The sequence below is a fragment of the Perca fluviatilis genome, chromosome 2 (assembly GCF_010015445.1).
Source record: "Perca fluviatilis chromosome 2, GENO_Pfluv_1.0, whole genome shotgun sequence".
Lineage (NCBI taxonomy): Eukaryota > Metazoa > Chordata > Actinopteri > Perciformes > Percidae > Perca > Perca fluviatilis.
The window spans coordinates 1594974-1614437 of record NC_053113.1 but is presented as its reverse complement, the minus strand read 5'-3'; the positions used below and the strand labels follow the sequence as shown (position 1 = coordinate 1614437).

Below are 19464 nucleotides of genomic sequence, written 5' to 3'. Positions count from 1 at the left end.
TACATGATTTAATACTCAAGTAAAGTACAAGTACCGCGAGTTAAATCCAGTACTTGAGTAAATGTCCTCAGTTCCAGTCCACCACTAACTGATTAATGAACTGAATGTGTATCTGTTGTTCCCCTCCTGACCTCCAGGTGGCGGCCTTCTTTCATTTTAAACTTTAATCTGAAAAACCCTGACTTGAAAGGAAACCGGAAGTCTCGTTGTTTCACTGTGATCTCGGGCTGGCGGCGGGATAGTTGTGTTGTTTATTAGTGAGTTTTAAACATAGACAGTATAAGAACGGTTTTAAGAAGACAGAGCTCCAGGTAAACCCACACACACACACTCAGGTAAACACTTTAATAACTGTTCTTTTACACGGCTATCAAAGCGAATAGAAGCCAGAGCTGCGCATGCGTTAGCTTCCCATTCTGTTGTTGCTAAGATTCAGGTAAACAGAACGTCCGTTGCTGAGCAACAGTCTGCTCCGTTAGTTGCTCCTCTGTAGTTCGGTGGGCTCGGTGAGATTCGGGGCTGAAGTTGTAACATTGTTGCATTTTTCATTTGGTTCGGTTTGCGTCACACTGCACTTTATCAAACGCAGCAAACAGTGGAAACACACGTCACGTGGTGGAAGCAGTCGCTTGTTGATTGGACAGAATATCAGAGGGAAACTCTCCGAAATAATGAAGCTCCACTACATTTCTACCGTGTTGGCTTTTCTGGTTCTGCTTTAGTGTTTCTAATATTTTAGAGGAAGGTGAACAATGGGAGCAGCGTCACGTGGTGGAAGCAGTCCAGAGGGTGGGGGTCTGGGTGTCCTCCCCCAGGGAAGTTTTCAGCGTCAGCAACTGCATTTTTGTTGCTTTTGGATACGGTTTAATGCACCAGTTTATGGTGGAAATACCTTTATTTAGCCTATGCTAAGAAGAAAATAACAGATGACAATTCAAAATATATAAAAAATATAATGGAAAGTATGTTGTTGCGTGTCATTGGGCATTTTTAAGTGGGTATATCAGGGCTCGAGAGTGCGACCAATTTGGTCGCAAATGCGACCAAAATTTATAAGGGTGCGACTAAGATTTTTCCTAGGTCGCACCGGTGCACCTAACGTCCTCGCATCCGCTGCCTCTCCACTAACGGAGCGATGTTGTTTATATGGATATGGTTGAATGTTGCGTTACATGACCCATTCCTTCTGGAAAGACGTGCCTGTGTTTGGATTTGGATCTCTCCTCCGAGCAGCCCCGCCCCCATTCACTCACACACCGGCCGGCTCACCTGCAACATGGAGAGACACAGCGCCGCCGGTCCAAACTCCAGACATTTGTCTACAGTTTTAATTGTTATTAACACAGCTGTATATTAAGTATGAGAGGGAAACCTGTATTGGTACCAGTGTTTCCGCTGGTAACTCTGTTACTGCGGCCGCCACGGCGAAAAACACATTATTAAACTAACTTCAGTTCGTCGAGTAATCGCGTGACGGAGCATGCTGGATCATAGTTCATAAAAATGCAGCGCAGTGACGATACAGACATTTCATAACCTACACAAGACGGGTGTAACGCCGCTAATGAGCCAGCCGTCACTCTCTGAGTAGCCTAGCATACGCTTCAGTCCATCGCACTCCCCCTGTCTTTCGGTCGTTCTTTTTTTTTTTTTAAGATTTCGGCCTTTATTTTGATAGGAAAGCTGAAGACATGAAAGGGGAGAGAGAGTGGGGGGATGACATGTACAGACATGAAAATCACGAAATTCGCCGTTTTGAAACCAAAATAGGTGACCTACGTGTAGATTTGATGAGAAAATGTTTAAGAGGTAAGTAGTTGCGGCAGCGGCCTGCCGTATGACTATTTTAGAAAAATAAATAAATTAAAAAGTCCTCATGGGATTTTTTTTAATGCGCTGGATTTAATATATAAATATAATCACATTTCTGCTCTATTTAAAATTATTCATAATATCGCTGCTCCCCCTTTGAGAAAATTTGTCACATTGAATTCGGAGAGAATCTCTAGAGCCACACGGTCGACAGTCAGAGGAGAGTGCAGCGTTCCAAGACGTAGAACCACATATGGTCAACAATCGTTTTCTTATAAAGCAGCAAGCCTTTGGAACACTCTTCCAAACGAAATTATTTCATGCACAAATTATAGTACTTTTACACGCCTGACCAAACAGTGGTTATTATCAAAGCAAATTTGTACGCACTGAATGACTGTGATATGAATGATGTAAACTGTGAGTGAGTGAGTGATAGATTCCTGAAGTGGAGAGTGTTTTTATGATGTGAGTGAAGTAATGCTTTCATGTATTATTGTGTATGTATTTTATGAATTTCTGTAAGTATAACATCAACCTGTCCAGGGACTGCGGGTGGAAATTAGCATTTTCTGCTATAACCTGGCACATGACATCTCTTCTTTTATAGAATAATGTTTTTTGTGCATTGTCCCTGATCAAATAAAGAAATAAAAAAACCAAAAAAAAAAACCATACTGTCTATGGATTTGACCAATCATCGAACTTCCACCAACCTTCTGCAGCGCATGTTCAAGGAAGACGCTGGACAGGGCTAGCTAGTCATTAGATGCTGGTCACAAAGCTTCGGTCCGTGCACTCTGTCATACGAGTACGTTACCGGCAACGACCGCTACCGTTAAGACTGCGACTGTTCCTTTACTGACCGACCGTGATACAAACAATACGTGTGTGCACGTTCATAGCGGATCATGATTTGTAAAAGCTATCTGAAGCCCAAACTGCCTTGATAAAGCTGTCTGTTTGGAATCAGCATGGCAGGTATTTAAACATAACGGCCTTGTCCCAGAGTTTAGACTTCTAGCTATATGAAAAGATAAACAATGCCACGTTTTTAATAATTGTAAATAAAGCAGCTAATATCAGCATGGACAAAATAAAGAATGTACTAATTTGCTTTTTTGATGATGACCTGGCCAAAGTAGTAAATTTTAGTTTTCACAATGATTCATTTTAGGATTATGATATTATTGCAATATGTAAATCCACATTGACTCTTTATTTAATATATGGTTGGAAGAAGTACAAATGTATCCAAAACTTTTTAGTCTTTAAAAATTATGACTTTTATTATTGTGTAATGTCAGAAGGACTTTAACTGTTTTGCCAGTCAAATTAACTTTAATGAGTGCATATTGAAATATTACACTGTTGGTTGGCAAAAAATGCATCTCAAAATGCATCAGATTGATGCTTTAAAATATGGAATATTTAAAAATTTCTTCCGGGGGGCATGCCCCCGGACCCTCCTAGAGGGGTAATATCCTTCTCACCTTTTTCACCCCTGACCCGTTTTCATGCCTGTCATATAGGAAAGGGCTGCAGGTCGGAGTCAAACCTCTATATTTACCAACTGAGCTATCCGGGCGTCCTCTCTCTCTTTTAATCAGTCTGTTATTGTTGTTGAAAGCTTATGAAGGAGCTTTCTCAGGCTATTTATTTTAGATAACTTTCATTTACATGTGTTGCAGCTGTATATTTTCAAACTGGTAAAGAAAACCCTGTCTTTGCATTTTATTTTAATCACAATCTGTTTTAATAAAAGAGCTTAAAAAATAAAAGAGAAAAGTGGCTTTGACTTAAAACTGAACATTTAGCCCACTTTGTAAAAAAATACAGAGCTATATATTGTGTATCGCCATTCAGCGTTACGGCGATGCGAGGAAAAATTTGGGTGCACCTAAATTTTGTGCTGGTGCACCTAAATAAAAAAAGTTAGGCGCACCAGTGCAACCAAGGCAAAAAGTTAGTGTGGAGCCCTGTATATGGAAATCCTGGAGCTTTCTTAGTGGGTGTACTGCGTATTCCTGCGTATCACGTAGACTACACCACTGGAACTAACCTGCACACACATTACATATGGATCTGAAAGTTCTCATCCCTTAAACCAGATATTTAAGTCTGTAAACTGTGGGAAAGGTTGAAACTGCAGGCTAGTAAATGCTCTGGTTTTGGTCCACTTCCTGTGTTTGGGTCAGATCGCGTTCCCACCTGAACCGGGAAGATATAGGCCTTGTGTGTAGCTTTCGACTGATATCTAGTGTCGGCAAAATCACTTTTTATTGAGTTTCCTTTTTCCTGAAATGCTCTGAGTGAATTTAATCTAAAAAATGTTTAATGTTGTGCAGTTGTTTAGATTTATTCACAGTTTAATATAATGTTGTTTTCTCCAAACTACTCTGAGTTCATTGTGTAGCGAGGAAGGAAATGGAACAGTTTTCCAGCCGCTGCTTTGAGTTTGCCGACTGTTGTTTTAGTTGTGTGTGGATGTGAGGAAAAGGAGAGGAGACAGCAGCTCCTGAATATCTCTGCGTGCTTTGATTTGTACTGAACAGAATCCAGAGTGAGTCCAGCAGCCCCAGTGGACATCTGCTGGATTTCAGGACAAGAGAGGAATGGAGGAGGACAACCAGAACCAGGAGCAGCGGAGCAACAAGGTCCCCAGAAGACAAGCAGCAGACTGGGACTCTGATACCAGCCATGTTCAGGTCAGTGTTCAGGGGGGTATCGCACAAAAGTAGAATTTATAAATCCAGGATAACTGATAAAGAGAGGCTTGACCTAGTCTAATCTGTGCAGCCTGGCTTGGTGCGTTTCACGAAGGCCAAGTCAGGCTGAGGAGGAGAGACTAGGTGGAGTCAGGCTGAGGAGGAGAGACTAGGTTGAGTTAGGCTGATGTAATTCAGATAGAACACATTAATTGTAAAGAAGAAACACGGCCGCTGTAATGAAAAGCGAGAGAAAGCGAGGCAGACGATCACGGACCAACTGAATGTGTAAGCAGCCTAAAAATATACATTAACTGACCACTGCTCTGAACTGAAACCGTCATAATCATACCATTCAAGGATCAGGCTACTAATCATTTGCAGAAATTAACCGTTGTACTCTTTGCCTTAAAAGTGAGCAGAAGATCATGTTACTCATGAAGATCAATTTTCTACAACTAAGACAATGCATGCATGCACTGAGACAAAAATGCGTTTGCCCACCTATATAAATATAGAAGAGACAGTGAATAACCCAATTTCAACAAACAGTGGCGTATTCCTTTAAGAAATAATGAATTAGTATCATAATTGAAGGCAACATTATTCAGAATTCGTATTGCTCTTTTCTAAACTGTGCACACACTGTCTGTAGAGTGGTTTTACAGGCATTACCCCAAATCTCAACACAGTACATTAAATAAGGTAGAATCAGCGTGCTGTAGAGAGAGTTCATAGATCTGTGGTTAAGAAAGTGTCTGACTTTGCTCAACACCCCAATGCCTCTGGAAATTTGGGATCTTACATGGTTTACTTGTGGTTTCCAACTGAGTTTGTGATCTATTATTACCCCTAAAAAGGTATTTTGATATACTCTCTCTAACTCAACAGTTTCTATCCTTAAGCCTACCTGAGCTGTTACATGTGTTTTGCGATTTCCAAAACCACCTAGTTCTACTGTTATCTTGTCCATTAGCTTTTGTAAACAGTCGTCTGAACAAAAAATGTAAGTATTATCTGCGAAAATGACACATTTCAATATATTGGACACTTTACAAATATTGTTTATATACATAATGAATAATTGTGGTCCAGCTATCGAACCCTGTGGCACGCCACACATGATGTTAACTAGCTTGGACATGGCATTGCCCACTTGTACATACTGACTCCTATTTTTGATGTAGCTCTTCAGCCATTCCAGACCTACACCTCTGATTCCACTAGGGGTGGTGAACACTCCCATTCATACAGCAATATAACAGTAACAATGACTGGCTCATGAATAATTATGAAGGATAATGGTCACAACTTTAAATAATAACAGTAGTTAAATGAATAGCAATATGTACCTGTTGTATTTTAATGCAGGCTGATAACAATAAGGTAAAACCAGTGCTGAGTGAACAGAAAAGGCTCCAGGATGAATAAATCCTGTCTGTTAGCCTGTTCAGGAGCAGGCTAACTGTACAGAATAACTCTCTATGGTAACTTAGGTGCCTCTGCTTTTGTGCAACCGAGTCAAGGCTAAATTCATCCAGGATAACAGGAATATCCCGGCTTAACCCCTTATCCTGGTTATGTGCAATAGCCCCCTGGACACAACAACCACTCTAAAGTAACAGAGGGATGTTTCACAAACCTAGATAGTGGATTAGGCAGGGATTTCCCAGGTATCCTGGATGTATTAATCCTTGACTTGGTTTCATGAAAGCAGAGGCAGATAAGTTACCATGGAGATTTATTCTGTGCAGTGAAAAAGGGATAAAATAAGATTTGGAATCCCCAGGTACTTAGGCTCCAGATTCTGATTCCAGTTGCCTTTCACTCTAAACTATCCCCTTTAAGCGTATTCGTTTTGAATGATAGCTTAACCAGTAGACAGGAATAATTTACAGAGACGATAGATTAAAGTTAACATTTCTTTAGTAACAGCATTTTAAACATACAAAAACACATGGAGTACTACATATGGGCAACACAACCGACACCTCGTTGTGTCCACCAGTCTGTGTGCAATGTTAGAAGAGTTACACTCCTTTTTAGGGGCCGTACACACGGAAACGTTTTTTTGTGCAAACGCACATGTTTTGCATAGTTTGGGCTGACCGTCCAGATGAATCCTGCAAACGCACTGCCTGAAAACGCACTTTTTTGAAACCAGGTCTCAGGGTGAAAAAATCCAAAAACGGCTCTCGTTTGGCTTCGTATGGATGGTAAATACGGATCCGTATCAATGATGTCATCGCCACACCCCTCTTTTACACCCTCTCCCACGGCCGCTGACGCACACAACTGCGGTGAAGCTAAGCGAGCATATCCCATCTCCATGGTCAAACCAGCTCACTTCATCTAAATACTGTGTCTCTACTCCCTGACCTTTCTTCACAAGATATATTGCTAACGTTATGTAGCCAACGTTAAACATCGCTAAAGTAGCTGACCGCTCCAGCAGCGAAGTAACGATAACGTTGGCTATGGCTATCTGTTCGTAAAGTGGAAGTAGACAACTTATACCTAGCTAGCTAATCTGTCTGCTTATCAACTCCTTGAACGGATTATAGTAACTTTTACCACGGCTTATTGTAGAAAGGCTACTGCAAGAAAAACGTATAGATTATTAAAAAGACATCATTCATGGATCATTCATGTTTGTTTGACTGCCGATGTTAGAGCTAGCGAACGTTAGCGCGCTAACGTTAGCTCGCTGCTAGCGCGCCGCAATCATGCAAAATAAAAAGCAATCCAACAGCACATTATACAACGTAAACAAAGACACATTTTCTTGCGGCGGCCTTTATAAAATGAGCAGTGGTGAAAGTTATTATAGTCCACGGATGTATTAAGAGAAAATGATAATCTAGCTAGTCATGTTATGATGGGAAGTGACTATGCTCTTCTTCTCCGTTTTTTGGTGAATTTCTGTAGCAGAAACAGCGCCGCCTATAGGCCTGACATATGATGTAGCGTATTGAGTCATTTACAAGTGGATTCGTTTGGACGCAACTATTCTTGAAACGAATCCAGGGAAGACGGGTAAAAAAAAGATCGTTTGGGTACGTGTGGACGGGGCCCTATTCTCTCTGGGTGAAATCCTTCCTCTGTGTCTTCAGAATGGGTGGGGGCTTTATGCACCCCAGGATGGCAGAAGTTTTTCATTCTCCAAATGGGTTGGGAGACACCCCTCCTTCATGTTGTGTCCTTCCTGATTAACGCCTGAACAAACATCTCTAAAAACCTCTCATGCAAACACTGTCTGTAGGAAACACACTCTTTGGGGGTAAACTTCTAACCATATCGTACCCCCTGAACTCTTCTTTGTCTCTGCTGGTCACCTACCCCCTACACATCAAAGCCTAGGCCATGTTTATGACATATGGGTCATATGGGTCTGAATCCGTATTGACTCTCATTTAGCATGTTGTTTTTATTGATGATTTTCTTTTTTTGCCTGCCAACAAAGAGTTTTTGAGGAAGCCAGGAAAACAGGCCTGTAATTTGTGAAGTGGTGTTGCCAGTTTTGTACAGTGGTTTGACTTTTGCTATTTTCATTTTCAGACTTTAAAATCACTCACCTTTCGGCGAAATTCACCGTTTTGAAACCAAAATAGGTGACCTACGTGAATCGTGTAGATTCAATGATAAAATGTTTAAGGGGGGAGAGGGGGAACACCCCTAAGTACGCGGGCCTGTTGCCTGATTTCTGCCGTAATTGAAAAGTCCACATGGGATTTGTTTTGATGCCTGGATTTAACCATACTGTCTATGGATTTAACCAATCATCGAACTTCCACCAACCAATGAAACGAGTTCTAGCCAATCAGATGCAAAGTAGGGCGGGTCTTTACCGAAATGTCAGCGTGCAGTGCTGGTGTGTTCTCCGTGTTAACGCGGCTAAAAAATAGAGGCAAAGTTTATCAAACTTGGAGCATGTAGATACAGGCAGCTTTAGTTGAGAAAGTAGTTAAAATAAATGGCGCTGGGCATTAATAGAGGACAAGAGGAAAAGAGTGGAGACGGGAAGCCGTTTAGCACTTGGTGCCTCAAACTGAGGGAGCTGGGCGCTTCTGCAGCGCATGTTTTGGATGGCAGCCGCAGTAAGACGGGGGTTGCTAGTTATTAGATGCTAGTCACAAAGCTTTGTTCCATGCACTCTGTCATACAAGTACGTTACCGGCAATGACGGCTACCGTTAAGACCGCGACTGTTCCTTTACTGACCGACCGTGATACAAACAATACGTGTGTGCACGTTCATAGCGGAACATGATTTGTAAAAGCTATCTGACGTCTAGCTATATGAAAAGATAAACAATGCAACGTTTTTAATAAATGTAAATAAAGCAGCTAATATCAACATGGACAAAATCCTGAATGTACTAATTCACTTCTTTTTTTATGATGACCTGGCCAAAGTAGTAAAGTTTAGTTTTTACAATGATTCATTGTAGGATTATGATATTATTGCAATATTTAAATCCACATTGACTCTTACTTTAACATATGGTTGGAAGAAGTAAAAATTGATCCAAAACTTTTTAGTCTTTTAAAAGTTATGACTTTTATTATTGTGTTATGTCAGAAGGACTTTAACTGTTTTGCCAGTCAAATTAACTTTAATGAGGGCATATTGAAATATTACACTGTTGGTTGGCAAAAAATGCATCAGATTGATGCTTTAAAATATGGAATATTTAAAATGTTCTGCCGGGGGAGCATGCCCCCGGCCCCCCCTAGAGGGGTAATATCCTTCTCACCTTTTTCACCCCTGACCCGTTTTCATGCCTGCAATTTACTTAATTACCTTAATTTACCAGTTTGAAATGATAAATTGCAGATATGCGTTAGTGATTTCCACTTCCCAATTACTTTTTTCATTATTCTCATGTCAATATCATTAGTCAGTTGAAATTTTGTTTTTACATTCATAAACAATCTCTCTAATTCCCCGCTCTTCCACTGTTGAAAGAAACATTGAGTAGGATTATTATCAATGAAAACAACATTCTTCTCGTCAGAAGACTCGGGGATTTGTTCTGCCAGTTTTGGTCCAACATTTACTAAGTAATTATTGAAGCCATTTACTACATCATCCATATTATTAATATTGAATATCATTGATAAAGTGATGGTGATAATTAACTTGTTTAGAACCATCACCAATAACACTATTTAATGTATTCCATAAACCTTTTTAAAGTTGCTCCAAGCGATGCCACGTGTTTTTTAACTCACTATGTGCAAGCTGCCTGTCCCCTGAACACACTGTAAAAAACATCTCCTCACTATCTGCTAGCTGCCTGTCCCCTGAACACACTGTAAAAAACATCTCCTCACTATCTGCTAGCTGTCTGTCCCCTGAACACACTGTAAAAAAACACGGTCTCTGTAGACAGCCCAGGCTCCACAAATGCCAACAAAAACAAACTGCGCCAACTGGCACCACCAAACATAACAGTGTTCCAACCTATAACAGACAAGAAGGATTTAGTTAGTGCGCGTTGGTTGAGCCATCGCCGCAGCAGCGTTAGCATGTAAGCTACTTCCACAATTCACGTTCATGACTGTTTCAGGAAGCACGAGGGGGAGGGGACGGGATGAGGAGGAGGGAGGGGCGAACTAGCCTTGTTTTGTTTGACAATATTTTGAATGTCAACAAGAAGTGACGTCACCCAACATCGCTTAGAGCACCTTTTTAATATTGTTTTTATTAATATCTAGTAGTTTGCTATAATGTTCTTTACTACAATTTCTCATAATACTAGTTAGCGTATTTTTTATATTTCTTATACTTTGTTTCTACATCTTTTAAGTTTTCTATTGATTTGTTTAAATGGACAGTGTTTTTTTTTTATCATACAGCAAGTTTATACCCCTAAGAATGTCATATATTTTTTTTCAATGTTTTCTTCATTATACACCTTTTCCCAATTTTTATTTAATAATTAATTTTTTAAAGCATTTATTGCCACTTATGTCCGTACTCGTATGTACTCAAATTTAATCTCCTGCTTTACCTTCTTATAGTCATTACCAAAAACTGTAAACACTGGTAGATGGTTGCTGATGTCACTAATCAGTAATCCACTTATTGTATTATTTTCTGTAATATTCGTAAATATGTTGTCAATTACAGTGGCACAGTGAGATGTAATCCTGCTGGGTCTAGTAATTTTTGGATAGAGGCTTAAGCTGTACATTGTGTTTATAAAATCTTCATTTGGTTTCTGGTTATTTGGATTAAGCAGATCTATATTAAAATCCCCACAGATGAACATGACCTTTTGATTTGACATTGTGAACATTTCTTCCATCCACTCCTTGAATAGTTAATTATATGTTGATTGTCTTGTACTGATCATTGGTGTAATAGCTGCAGTGGTCATTGATGTTAAAGAAGAAATTATTTTCTGGGTCGATATCACGTTCAATGTCTTGTGAATTATGTTTAGTGTATTAAAATGTTTTCCAGTTTATCATAATCTGCAAGCAGTAGGGTTATAGGTAACGGTCATCTCCAGATTTAAGCCTAGATGAATGATTATTTTCAGTGTGTCATGTTTGAAGTGAGTTTATTTACTTGTGTTTCTAATTACCTCATAATCCATTTTGCTCCACATTGAAACTTGCCCAGTTCCGTTGTGTCTTTGATCACCATCACTTTCGCCTCCTCTGGTGTTCTGTTTAGTTCATAAGGATTTTGCAGTTTGTGGACCATATAGATTGTGTTTTCTTCTACTTCTTCAAGGATCGTGCTTTCCAGGCGATATCAGTATTTGGTTTGGTGAGATATTCATTCATGTAGACGTCTGTTCCCTTCAACTTCCTTCCTTGTTTCAGTAGTGCAATGGCTGGTTCGTTGCTGTTATTTCTCTGGGGCAGAGGGTGACAAGCCTCAATGGTGTTACAGTCCAATCAGATGCCCTTGGACTGTAGAAAGGCTGCTACTTGATGCTCCACGGAGTCAGAAACCGACCCCCCCCCGGGCTCCCGATCGTGGTCAGTGGTCACTGTTACTGCCTGTGCGTACGACTGAGGTTTTATTTTGAGCCCCGATACAATAACATATTTCATTCTCGTGTAGGCTACTGCTCTAGATCAGCCACTCGGGCCTCTAGGAAGGCAAGTCTCTTTTCCTTCTCTTCATTTTGAAGCTGGAGAGCCTTTACTTCCGCAACCAGGTCTAAAATGGATTTTTGCTGCAGCCTGACAGTGGTAATCTCTTCAGAGAGAAAGTCAAGCAACCTCTTAATGCCGTTGATTTCCTCTATCGCTGCTTGCTTCTTCGGAGGCTCGACTTTTTCACGTCTGGTTCCAGAACGGTTTAGAATAGTTTGTTCCTTTGTTCAGACACATCAACGCGCGGTCTCACACATGTGCTTACTCAGACATTGTGGGATAGGAGAAAAAAACACTTTGGTTTGTTTGTATTTTTGTAAACCAATCACAATAGTCTTGGGCAAAGCGCTAAGCTCCAGACGCAACAACTTTGGCTCTGCAAAATAGTCTCAGGAAGGAACTTGTTTAGGTGGAACATTTTCACCCCGATAGAAGAAACGCCATCTGCATGTTGACAGAGAGCAGGGCTCAGCTTTAAAACACACACACACACACACACACACACAGAGGTAAGATGGAGTGAACATACTCTAGAATAAATAGGTTTGAAACTGAAATTATTTTTTTTTGTGATTACAAAGGGAAAGTACCAAAAAGATGTACTGTAGGGTACTAGAACCAAATTTCAGGTTTCGGTACCGGCACCGATAAAAATGTGAACGGTACACAACCCTAGCCACATGTAATATAAAATGAAGTTAACTATTCACACAATACGGTAAAGTGAGCTATATAAATGAGCTGCATACATGGCTAAATGTAATTTGCTCTTACCAGTGTATCACCCTGTGTAACATTACTTCATCGGTCCCAATACATCCCAGTTAGATATAAAATGGCATAACGTTAAACATATTCTTTGTAAATCTTTACAATTATTCCCAGAAAGAAGAAACCAGGCCTGCCTGGTTGCACGATCAAAACGTTGTTCTAAACTTGCCATTTTCAGCGTGTAGCTTGCTAACTCAAAGTTTGTTGTTGTTTTCCTAAACGAACTGAGTTTTGGAAGACGAGGAACATCTGGTGATTTTCTGGTAAATGAACTGTCGTTGATTGAAGCTACTGTGCATGTAGCTTGTAGCTCCAGTTAATGACTTTTGTGGCTTACATTTTAGTAGTTATTTCAGTTGTAATGCAGGAGATACTTCACACTCAGAAGTCCTATGGATTGGTCACCCCATCAGCCCTTGCATTTTCTCCATTCAAACGGAACATTTGAATATAGTAAAACATGGTAAACTATAATTCACTCACAACTCCCATTAGTTATTCTAACCCTTGTATCATTATCTCTGCATGTTTCCCCCTTGGGTCTACCAAAGTCGCCCTCAGCAGACGTCAAGCTGGCGACCGTAGCAGGAAAGAAGGACGAGAAGGCCAAGGAGGAGGAGCAACCTGCAGCACCTCCTGCAGCAGCAGTGAAGGAGGAAGAGGAGGAGTATGTGGTGGAGAAGGTGTTGGACCGCAGAGTGTTTAAGGGAAGAGTAGAGTTTCTGCTGAAATGGAAGGGCTTCTTAAAGTAAGTTTGAGTCTATAATGGTGTTCTTGGTCCTGAGATATATATATATATATATATATATATATATATATATAATCTCTTGTTCATTTACAAATTGCAAATAATCTACAGCATATATTTCGGCATTGTATCATGCCCTCAAAATTGAAAGTCTTTTGACACTAAGTTGCAGAACCGCAAATAACCTTACAAAATGACAATAGAAAAAAGGAATAATACAAATTAGCAATTAGAGTGAGAATGTACTTTCTAAAGACAAAGGAGGAGATTTTCTTCTGTCTGCCCTCACCTTTCCAGTGAGGATAACACATGGGAGCCGCAAGACAACCTGGACTGCCCCGACCTTATCACCGAGTACATGCAGAAACACAAGGAGAAGGAGGAGAAGAAGGAGGAGGGCAAGAGGAAAGTTGCCAGTGAGGCCTCGGGAGACTCAGAGGGAGGGAGCAAGAGGAAGAAGGAGGAGGTGAGCAAAGGAAAGAGGTTACTCCAGACTGAAGAGTCCCAGAAATGTACTCTCAATATTAATGAATTTTATTACAGCAGAAAAAAGAGAGGAATTTAAATTATTTATAAAAAATCTAATAATAACATAACGATAATAACTTATTTCACCAGTAAATTGCTGTTAAATGACAAAAACAGATGAGAAAAGGGTATTTTACAATAACTTTGAATGCACCACAACGTTTACCCGTTTCAAGTAAATTGTGCAAATGATTAGTAACCTAATCCTTGAATGGTATGATTATGTTTCAGTTCAGAGCAGTGGTCAGTTAATGTATATTTTTAGGCTGCTTACACATTCAGTCGGTCCGAGATCGTCTGCCTCGCTTTCTCTCGCGGTTTCATTAAATGTTTCACGTTATCATACTTCCACAAGAAGCTGCTGCTCACTCTGTGTAAAGTATGAACAATGTGTATTCTCCATTTTAGCATCAGTAAATCTGTGATCAACCTTGTGGTCTGTTGAGGAAAGCCGTGAGCTCGCATCTATCCAAATTATATCAGCCTGACTCGACCTAGTCTCTCCTCCTGAGCCTGACTCAACCTAGTCTCTCCTCCTGAGCCTGACTAGACCTATTCTCTCCAGGATCCTCTGATCAGACTAGGTCAAGCCTCGCTTTATCCTGGATTCAAAAATTCTACTGTTGTGCAATACCACTTTAACAACACTTGACTTAATTTCATGTAATTCTGAGCCATTTGGTTACTTGTCAACAATCCATTTTTGTAAGCCTGGGTGGTTACCTCACGTCCACACTACTGAGGATAGAAGCAGAGTTTGCAATACATTGGTTCTACTTTGGTACTTTTAGGTATATAAAATCCTTCCAAACAACGGTGAATTTTTTACAGCGCACACAGACCAGCTGCCTCCAGCCCCTCCCCCTTGCAAAGTTGTGTGCCACATGCATGACAACGTCAACGTTGCTCGTGCTCAGAGAGGCTATTGTTAGTAGTAACAACAGGGCCATGCTGCTGTGAAAGCTCCCTGAACATCATTTATCAGAGTCTGGTTGTTACCCCTCTCTGTGGCAGGCTCCTCCACTTCATGTCTTTATAACGGAGCTAGCTAACCGGAGCTAACCGCTAATCAGAGCTAATGGTTGATAACCGAGCCTTTAGTTCTCTGTGCCTGTATCCATTAACTTTATTTATGGACCCAAGACCAAACAAAAATTCTTAATTTTATTAAATTGTCTGTAAAAGTTTTAAACTACAACTCAGAGTTGTTTGAATGACAGAAATATGCTCAGATGAGAACTTAATGATTGCAACAGGACATGTATAGTACAGAACAGTAGGCTATGTTTAGGAACCCCAAAACACGGATTAATACACTTACAAAAAATGAACAAAGATCTATCCAACAAAATGAACAATCATTTACTTTAGATATTCCTTGTCTTATGTGATTTAACTGAAGTTAGGAGGAAACAGTGTTGAGAGTAACAATAACATGTCATTTTCTGTATGGAGTATAGTATTATGGGTATTTTATCTGCTGAACTGTTAACATTTGGCAAAAAAAACAAATGTTACAAAGCAAAGCACATCATGGCTAAACTTTTTCGTCATTGTTTTTTAGCAAAATACTGAAAGTAGCAGAACTGAGTAGGCTACATTTTAATATCTGTTTATTCATCACAAGTTATATCATCGCGATATTCAACAACGTTACGACATTTCACATAATTTCCTCATATCGTGCTGCCGTAATAACTAACCTGAAATAGTGTCAGATGCCGCATAGTGTCACAATATTTTCATCTGTATCTGTTTCATCTTATAGTCTAATTTGTTTAATATGTAAATAGTTTTTTCTTGCTAGGTTATCTGATAATGTTGTGTAGTCATTGTTTTCACCTTCGTTTGACTAGTTTATAACTGAACCCATTATTACTAAACCTAGCCATCATGCACCGTGCCGTCACATCCTGCGCCACACACCAACACCAGTAAACTCTCAACCTGTGGGGAACACTGAGAAGAGCCCGATGGCTTCCATAGTAACATGTCTGCAACCAGAGGCCTGTACTACGAAGCAAGATCAACATGCCCTGGATCTCTTTCAGTTATCCGGCTTCACCTAACCTAACAACCGCGGTCCCGCATAACCTGTATCACGACGGTGGTTAACAACTAGTTCAATCAACTCAGGGTTTCCCAATCCAGCGGCATGTGCGTTCACATAAAAGAGGCGGTGTTAGCATCAGCATGACCAATCGCAAACGTTTACCACAGCCGCATGTTTCAAATAAGAAGAGCAAATTATAATTCTACATAAATATGAAGAACACAGAATCGGTTTTACAGGGAAAAAGCAATACAGTTGCTGCTTCCTTAAACAGGAAGGAAAGCTGGCAAAAAAAAATTGCCGACGCTGTAGATATGTAAACTACTCTTATTAATATCACTTCCCCATCAGTCAGGACCAAGATCTGACCATAATTACACTTTTGCTTTCATAAACTGTCGTTTCTTTAGCCTATTATTGCAGTTGCAACCCTGGCAGTGGGAAGCGATCGTGAGAGCAAATAAAACATAAAAACATAATTCAAACCGATGTGCGCATTGGCGACACACGGCTCAAGAAGCCGACAAATAGCCGATATGTAATTCCCTCCCATTAAAATATATATAATATACTATATTGTTGTCGGTCTCTGAATGTTTTAACTTTTATGAGTGCACACCTCTCTCTCTATCTCTCTCTCTCTCTCTCTCCCTCCCTCTCTTTCTGTGTGCAACAAGCTCCGCCTGATCTTCGAAGAACGGTGACGCCGTTATCAACCGAGTATTGATTGGTCAGTAGGCGGTGCTTTTACACCGGTTGATCTATGATCTCCAACTTAACCTGCTCCCGACCAGGTTAGGTGTGCAGCACAAGTTACCACGGCGATTGAACCCGATAACAACTAATCCACCTTCGTGGTACAGAAAATCCTGGGTTGAACCTGAAGTTAGCTCGTTAACGCCAAATCTTGCTTCGTACTAAAGGCCTCAGAAGAACTTTACCTTTTATTTTGACATCAAATGAATGTATGTATTTCAAAAGGTTTGAATGGGATTTAAAGGATGAAAAATACCCAGAATGTATGAAAGGTTTGTGTTATTTTAAAGTTACCATGGAATTTCTAACTGAAAGTAAAACTGAGTTTGCAAATGTTTTAGTTTTTAAATTGCCAATCATTTGAATGGGGACACTTGCCTGAAAAATGTAGAATATTTCTGAACTTATTAAATTTATGAAAAGTACATTTGCTTCCATAATAACATGTCTGCAATGGGCACATATTTAACTTCATTTTGTCATAAATTATTGTATGAAGAGTGAAAATTGTGAGTGAGAGCAAGTCCAGGGTTTAAAGAACGTTATTCACTAACTCTCTTTCTCTCTGTTTGTCTGTTGCTATAGAAACGGAGAGGAGAGGGACACAAACGTCACCACTGTCAACACTGTGACAAATCCTTCACAAGATCTGGATATTTAAAGATTCATCAGAGAGTTCACACTGGAAACAATCTACACAGCTGTGAACAATGTGGGGCAGCTTTCACACGACAGAGTACCCTAAAAATACATCAACGCATTCACACTGGAGAGAAGCCTTACAGCTGTGATCAATGTGGGGCGGCTTTCACAGAAAAGAGTAAGCTAAAAGTACATCAACGCATTCACACTAAAGAAAAGCCTTACAGCTGTGATCTATGTGGGGCGGCTTTCACACAAAAGAGTACCCTAAAAATACATCAACGCATTCACACTGAAGAAAAGCCTTACAGCTGTGATCTATGTGGTAAAAACTTTTCTCAGAGTGGTAGCCTAGAAATCCACAGACGTGTTCACACTGGCGAGAAGCCGTACCGCTGTGAACAATGCGGGGCAGCATTCACAGGGTTAAATAACTTCCAATCCCACCGACTTGTTCACACTGGAGAGAAGCCTTACAGCTGTGATCTATGTGGTAAAACCTTTTCTAGGAGTGGTAGCCTAGAAATCCACAGACGTGTTCACACTGGAGATAAACCCTACAGCTGTGAACAATGCGGGGCAGCATTCACACGGTTAAATAGCTTACAAGCCCACCGACGTGTTCACACTGGAGAGAAGCCTTACAGCTGTGATCTCTGTGGAAAAACTTTTTCTCAGAGTAGTGACCTTAAAAAACACCAGCGCGTTCACACTGGAGAGAAGCCGTACTGGTGTGAACAATGTGGAAAAACTTTTTCTCAGAATAGTAACCTTAAATCTCACCAGCGCGTTCACACTCCCTCGTTGTGAACATGTTTCTCAGGGCTCCAGGCTAACGTTTTGCCTTTGTTGCACTGGTGCGCCTAACTTTTTTATTTAGATGCACCAGCACACAATTTAGGCGCACCCAAATTTTTCCTTGCGTCGCCGTTAACGCTGAATTGGCATACACGATATATAGCTCTGTATTTTTTTACCAAGTGGGCTAAATGTTCAGTTTTAAGTCAAAGCCATTTTTCACAAGCTCTTTTATTAAAACAGACTGTGATTAAAATAAAACGCAAAGACAGGGCTTCTTTAACAGTTTGAAAATATACAGCTGCAACACATTTAGAAAGTTATCTGAAATAAATAGCCTAGGATATATAAAAAAAAAAAAAAATATATATATATATATATATATAATCTCTGAGAAAGCTCCTTCACTTGTTTTCAACAACAATAACAGACTGATTAAAAGAGAAAGAGGACGCCCGGATAGTTCAGTTGGTAAATATAGAGGTTCGACTCCGACCTGCGTCCCTTTCCTGCATGTTATTCCCCCCCCTCTCTCCCCTTTCATATCTTCAGCTTTCCTATCAAAATAAAGGCCGAAATCTTAAAAAATAAAGGCGGAACTCTTACAAAAACAACTCACATCTCTCGCCCAGGTCCAGCAGGCTCCGTCTCACACGCTATTACTCAACCAACTGAAGTTAGTTGCATTTAATAACTTCTAATGTGTTTTTCACCGTGGCGGCTGCAATAACAGAGTTATCAGCGAAAACACTGGTACCAATACAGGTTTCCCTCTCGTACTTAACAATATACAGCTGTGTTAATAACAATTAAAACTGTAGACAAATGTCGGGAGTTTGGACCAGCGGCGCTGTGTCTCTCCATGTTGCAGGTGAGCCGGCCGGTGTGTGAATGAATGGGGGCTGCTCGGAGGAGAGTTCCAAATCCAAACACAGGCACGGCTTTACAGAAGGAATGGGTCATGTAACGCAACATTAAACATATCCATATAAACGACATTGCTTCGTTTGTGGAGAGGCAGCGGATACGAGGACGTTAGGTGCACCGGTGCGACCTAGGAAAAATCTTAGTCGCACCCTTACAAATTTTGGTCGCACTCTAGAGCCCTGTTTCAGAGCCAAGCTGTTTCCTCCTGCCTCCTCCTCATGCCCTGATAGCTGTGTTGTTATTTTCTGATCTTCTCTCCACATTGAAGGCTGACCAGCAGTAACTTTATCTTCTGAACAGCATGGATGTTATCCTGGCTAGGACTACACATTACACTCCCTCCCTTTGAAGGGATTTATTCCACTCAAAATTTGTTTGTTTTCCTGTAATAAAATATTCTGAGTTCAGGGTTCAACTGCTAGTGCTTTTTAACTAATGCTGCAACGAAGAAGTATTTGTTGTTCTTAATTCATCACCTTGTAAATACAAATTACAAAAATCCCCATCACTGTTTACTAAGGTGATGTCAAATTGCTGAAATATTCAATTTATTGTCACTTAAGACGACAAAAGCTTTAATCAGAACATTGCTGCTTAAAAAAT

The 19464-nt window shown here is 40.3% G+C and overlaps 1 protein-coding gene across 1 annotated transcript; it reads left to right on the top strand.

Moving 5' to 3' along the window:
- Positions 1–195: 195 nt before the first annotated feature.
- Positions 196–18240, top strand: LOC120544633 (zinc finger protein 664-like). The gene is made up of 6 exons (XM_039778532.1): positions 196–311; positions 4368–4520; positions 12961–13157; positions 13455–13623; positions 17080–17104; positions 17216–18240. The coding sequence occupies exons 2-6, from the start codon at positions 4428–4430 to the stop codon at positions 17944–17946; spliced, it is 1215 nt and encodes a 404-aa protein (XP_039634466.1). The 5' UTR covers positions 196–311; positions 4368–4427; the 3' UTR covers positions 17947–18240.
- Positions 18241–19464: the final 1224 nt, after the last annotated feature.